A 6,000-nucleotide genomic window follows, 5' to 3' on the forward strand; every position below is an offset into this window, starting at 1 on the left:
TCTCCTGCTCTGGAATCTTTGAAAAATATACTCATTCAACATATGTGTTCACTCAAAACTCAAATTTACTCTTCTTGCTCACGGTTCATTTTACCCAGCTAAATCTCTTTGTATTGCATTGTTTTCTCCAGGTTATCAGGTAGCTTCGTCCCCATCCAGTCCCTTCTGCATGATCCAAAAAGTTGGATAACAAGTTGGTGGTTCATTCTGTCAAAGCCATTTACATAGAGAGTGAAAAAGTATTGATCTCCAATAACAGTCCCTGTTGCTCTCCAGTCATCATCCCCTCTCTTCCCCTGGCCCGTAACCTTTCCCCATTCTAATCTGCCCTCGATCATCTAACCAGCTCCTTTCTCCATTTGAAAATGGGCCCTTCTCTGCTTCACCAGTAACCGTATGTATTAGTCTCTTGTGTGACACTGTGTGAAATGCCCCTGGGAAATCCAGCTTGATTATATACACAATTTCACACCTGTCCACTTTCAGAAAAACCTCCTGAAAAACTCCAGCAGATTCGTCGAATGAGAATTACCTTTTATAGAAATCAGCTCACATCTATAATACATTTTAGAATGCTACTTATAAGCCATGCAAAATTATAGAATTAAGATTCTTTAAGGTTTAAATTTAAACATCCTAAAGTCAGAAATGGAAGGTTTAAAACTCAACTTTACCATTTGCTCTCCCTCTCCATTGTACTTGTACCTAACAACAACATCTGGCTTTTGCCAGCCTTCCTCGTATGAAACTTCATATAGTGGACAAAGCACCCGCTAAAAACAAATACGCGAGGCACTTTTTCATTCAGTGCATGAAAGATTTCAAGTCTGTAACTGTAACAGAAGATCTCTCAGCCATGATCACTAAAATTTAGTTTAAAATACACATGCATAATAGCTGTGGTCCCAAGTCCTGCAGTTTCAACAGCACATGTGCTCATGACGCAACTCATCAGATCTCAAAAGCTAAACAGTGTTCATGCGGACCTGTGAGAGCATTCAAAACACAAAATAAGTCAAAATGTGTAGAGAAACCCTGACTCCTGGAGCGCTGGCTGAAGGGAGCTTTTAAAGAGCATCTAAAAGAGTTTTACAAAACGCAATGCATTGAAATTGCTTCAGGGAGCAGGAGCGTGCAATCCGCTGAGCGGTGATGCAAGGAGCAGTTGGTTAACGTCTTTGCTGCTGATTAGGACAGTCAGGATGGGTTTGTGTGACACGCAGAGTGCCACCGCTCTGCTCCCGTGCAGGACTGCCCAAGTTCCCTTTTCTCCTCTCGCCACGCAGAAAACGGGGCTCTGTGAGCAGGGACCTGCTGGAGGGGAGGAACCGTCCCTTCTGCCTGCACAAGAGTATTTCCGAAGCGCTAAACTGTGGTCAAAACAGTACCCAAACAAGCCACATAACTTCTGCCTCCTATACGCCTTGCCCATCCAGTCTCTCCTGTATGCAGCAGATGAATGCCTCATTATCACATTCCTCTGCTTGCTTCCCGGTAGACTTAAATTACCATGTTAAATAGGATAATAATAAACACTGGCCTTTAACTACAGCACATCCTTGTTCACTCAGCAGCCTCCCTCTAATCTGATAAAGGCTCTGTAAAAGGCTACAAGGAAACACGGAGTTAAGTTACACAGGTGCCTCTCCCTTGCTTTCTGCAATGTGATTCCTACGGTAGCACAAGCAGGCTCAGGCTGACAAACCTGGTGTAGGGGACCTTGATCCCTACAAGAATTAACAGGTATCGAAGCAGGGACAAGGTACGAAAAGGACATTGTGGATCCGGTCCAAGACTCTTCTGCTGCATTTCAAAAGGCAAAAGTAGCCCCATGCCATCTGCTTGCTTCAGCACTCAGACTCCGAAACAAAAGCAACCAAGGAAATCTTTACGGCTTAGGAGAACAGTGGGGAAGACGAGAGATCTTGGCGGCAGTGTATACTGCCTTTGTACAGAGCTCACTGTATTTGAGGTATTACAGAAGCTCTCTTTAACAACTACTCTGAAAAAAAGTCATCTATCCACCCAGAATAAATTACATAAAGGGAGCAAGCTGGATTGGGAACAGAGAGGGCTGATCTGCCTAGATTTTGAATCCCCTTAGCTCCCAGAAGCTGAAAGTGCCATTTACTTCAGTGTCACAGGATTTCCTGCCCCCCCTCCTTTTTTTTAAAAAAAATTATTTACTTTACCTAATCCCCTGGATTTCTCTTGTTGCAGAAAGAGGAAGAAGCCTTACAAAACAACAGGGGATAAACACAAAGTCAAATTACTCTGCTGAGCTCTTTCACACATCCCAAAAGAACTGGAGAACTGCAAACTCTGGAAAGCACGAGGAGTTTCCTACTGAAAGAGGATATTCCAACCATCACCCATTGAAACGCAGCCATTCCTGCAGTTCCCAATTAATAAAGTCAAGCTTCAACATTTGTGCTAGGAGGAATATATCTGTGGAAGTAAGACGGCTTTCCTCTAGTTTTCCAAAGTGAGTAAAACTTGGCTTTCTATCTGTCTTCCTTTTCTTCCTCCAGCTTCAGCTTCACAGAGTTGGCAAGCAATACAAAAAAGGAGGAAAGACATGAACTAGGCCGTCTGTCGTTGGAGGGTATGAAAGACAGTCTTAGTGATGGCAGGAGAGAGAGAGAAGCAGCCTATGGTTATTTTTGACAGAATCGGGAGAGACTCAGATTGCAGCTTCATAAACAGTTCATCAGAGAAAAATTCTGTCCAAATTGGAGAAGCCCCTCTGGCCAAGCTAACAGAAATACACAGCCCTTGTCTGGTAATAGAGAAATCTTTTGAAAATCAAAATGCCTTTCTTCAAAGAACAAAACCAAACCACCCCACCCCCCTGCATGGTATAGTAACACCAACTTGCACTTTTGTTTTTGCAATTCATGGCTTGCAGAATATTCAGAGAAAATTTCAGGGTGATACCAATCTGTGAATGTTCTGCATGACACACAGCCATGACCACGCAATGAAATGAAAAATGGATTTTGTCCAGTGTCACCCGACCACAAGGTCCCCTTGATGCACTGCTCTGCAGAACTGCAGGTGATGCAGAGAGGCAGTCAGCAGGAAAATGCCTGGAATTACCCCAATGCACCCAGCTCAAATAAAATAAAAATTATTGTTTCGTATGGGTGTTTACACAGAAGGAGAGCATGGAATTTGACCACACCTCTGAATAAAAAGTGAAAACTCAGCCTCGTTATTAAATGCCGATTAGAGAGCACAGGTGAAGTATTTCTCATGCATCGTGATGACAAGAAGACTACCAGACATTTTTCAGGACAATTTTTTTGTTTGTTTGTTTCTAACATTCTTAACAATCTCTCACACAGAATCCTTTGTGTTACTGGATTAAGAAAATAAAGATGATTCCTAGTCAAGAGATATCCACAAGAAACTCAAGAGGTTTCTATATCTAGCAACCTTGCTGGCAGACTCAGTCAGGAGAAAGGATAGAGCCAGCATGGAGAGACACTCCTTCAAAGCTTCCAAGGGAAAGGCTGACCAGAGAACAGCTGCTGTGTCAGGGAAATACAAGTCTGAAGGTTATTCTGTCTTTCTTGAGGATTAATTTCATTTACTCATTGAAACATATAATGCCTGAAGTGACATAAAAGCATCATCTCTGCACAGCTGAAAAGAGTCCAAGCAAAAAAAAAAACCAAAACCAAAAAACCCAACCATCTTTCAAAAACAGTATTGAATATGGGGACTACAAGCCTTCATAATTAGTCTACAATGACTTGCATGACCTGTGCTTAATCCTTATGCCTTCCAAGCTGCCTGATAGACAGGTACAGTATAACAGAAAACACTACAGAAATGGGAATCAATGGCTTTCTTCTGTCTAACCACAGTATCATTCTCACTTCATTTACTGCTTAGTGGGAAGGCATTTCTGTGGCCTGGGAATCAGCTCGTTCTAAATGGACTAGTCTCAAAGTTCAGCATTTTAGTGGTTTAAACTAAGTAGGAGTTTGCTCATCCATAGCAGCCTGGACTGCAGAAAATCCAGTTGCTTGACCTCTTAATGCTGTCTTCTATCCAGCATTACAAGAAAAAGACACTTGGTGAGGGCTCTGTGCTAACGTAGCAGGGGGTTACCTGCTACAATACATCAATCCTGGGGAACGGAGAGAGCTGGAAGAACTACACTGAAACACTCCAACCAAAAATACCTTCTGCTTCTGAAGGAAAAAAGAGTAATCTAGTTTGGGGGCTTGATTAGCAGCAAGGTATGGTGAGATGAACCCCCTCCCTGACATTGGTGTGATACCAATGTACCAAGTCTTTTAACCAGAAGTGAGATATGCAAGTAACCCAAAACTCAAAGCATAGGACTGCTTAAATTGTGGCAGTAGCAAAGAGGCCACTGAGAAGATCCTCTGCCCCGTACCAGGGCAAGGAGGAAACGCTAAGCTTTGGCAGTGTTTTGCACAAAAGCACAGGAGCATCTGAACCTGTGCTGTGTGCCTCAAGCGATAGAGTCACCTCTTCCTGAATTGGAAATCTCAAGCGAGTGCTGTTTTGCACTGTTAGTCAGCTGCTAGCCCACAAAATCATTTTATGATATTCTCCGTAGCACGTGCTCTTTAAAGGTTTTTAGAAGCAGTGGCAGGAGTGCAGTAAGAATGCGTAACTATCTAGTAACCTTACAGCCAGGCACAGATGCATATCTAGTTATGCCTCTGAGCTGCACTAATTATTTGTAATGCTAGCAACACTTTCATGTACCAAACCTGGAGTGTAAATGAAAGTATACTCCTATTAGGGAGAAAAATGCATTCTGTGAAACAAAATACTCACTTTCAGTCTGCCTATAAGCATATGTTATACTTACATAGCTATAATACACAGAATCCTCATCTGTCTAAATACATATAGATAGACAGTGAAAGAAAGCAATATAGTTAAGGACAAATACTTTACATGTGTATAGAAAATATGCAGAAAGGAAAATCAACTCTTTAAGAAAAATACTAGTGCCACAAATCAATCCTTCAACACGACTGCAGAAAAGAAATCAGATTTTGGAAAAAGAGCAGGGTGACTCTGTTTTGTAATTTTTATTGCCTCTGGAGCAATGACGTAGCAAGAGCCCACTGCTATCATTTCTCCTGTTTTGTATCCTTAAAATTATTCCCACCTGGGGTGCACAGAGAAGAAACGAAAGGAAGTAGAAAATTGTATTTTTCATGAGCTAATCCTGGGAAAGTGACTGCTCAGGTTTCCATGTTTCTTGGCAATAATAATTTAAACAAGGACGGCAATCTTTTGTTATTTTTTGCACAGTTGGAATGCACGCTTCCAGATAACAGACATTTAAACTGCAATTTAAGAAGAGGAGGGAGACAGTAATCGACAGGTATTCAAGGAGTCCTCTCCTCTTAGGACTGCTGCATAGCTCAACACAGTATGCTTCAAAACAGACAGCCTAGATGCAACCTCTTTGGAAATGCCGAAGGCAAGAAAGATCATGGGGAAAAAAACCTAAATTGAAAGCAAAGAGAGCACAACTACTGTACCTTTACTTTGGGGAGGGTTCTGACTTCTGTCTCGGAGAACATTAATCTGGTAGACAGCTCCATAAGGCTCAAAAAGTTCTTTTAACTCTTTTTCCGACCATGAACGGGGAATCTGTCCAACAAACATCTTAATGGCATCTGGGTCTGGTTGGTCTGAATGATCCAAAGCTCCATTCATCTTGTTAGCTGTGCCGTTACTAGAAAGTGGAAAAGGAGATTAAAAAGAGAAGGCAAGTTAGGAGACTACGCAGTTCTTGTGCACTAGATGCAGAAGATGATGTCAATTGGCACAAAGCAGAAAAAGAAAATCAGTATTTAATTAATAGCATAAGTATTATGAACAAAAAACAATGCGATTACATTTTTCATTGAGTCTGTTTTTCTCTGCAGGCTGCTGCTTAATGTCATTATACAAGAAGAGAGCAGCACAACGCGAACCAGGACTTTTGCATGTTAAAGC

The 6,000-nt window shown here is 41.8% G+C and overlaps 1 protein-coding gene across 1 annotated transcript in view; it reads right to left on the reverse strand.

Moving 5' to 3' along the window:
- The window catches only part of LOC104164821 (CUGBP Elav-like family member 2), a gene marked incomplete at its 3' end in the record, with an annotated part of 79,857 nt that extends 74,124 nt beyond the window's left edge, over nucleotides 1-5,733 (reverse strand). The window contains exon 1 of the mRNA XM_009704269.1: nucleotides 5,541-5,733. Within this exon, the coding sequence (XP_009702571.1) occupies nucleotides 5,541-5,718 (178 nt within the window). The remainder of the gene's footprint in view (nucleotides 1-5,540) is intronic.
- Between the last annotated feature and the right edge of the window lie 267 nt (nucleotides 5,734-6,000).

The sequence above is a fragment of the Cariama cristata genome, unplaced genomic scaffold (genome assembly GCF_000690535.1).
Source record: "Cariama cristata isolate BGI_N322 unplaced genomic scaffold, ASM69053v1 scaffold4867, whole genome shotgun sequence".
Lineage (NCBI taxonomy): Eukaryota > Metazoa > Chordata > Aves > Cariamiformes > Cariamidae > Cariama > Cariama cristata.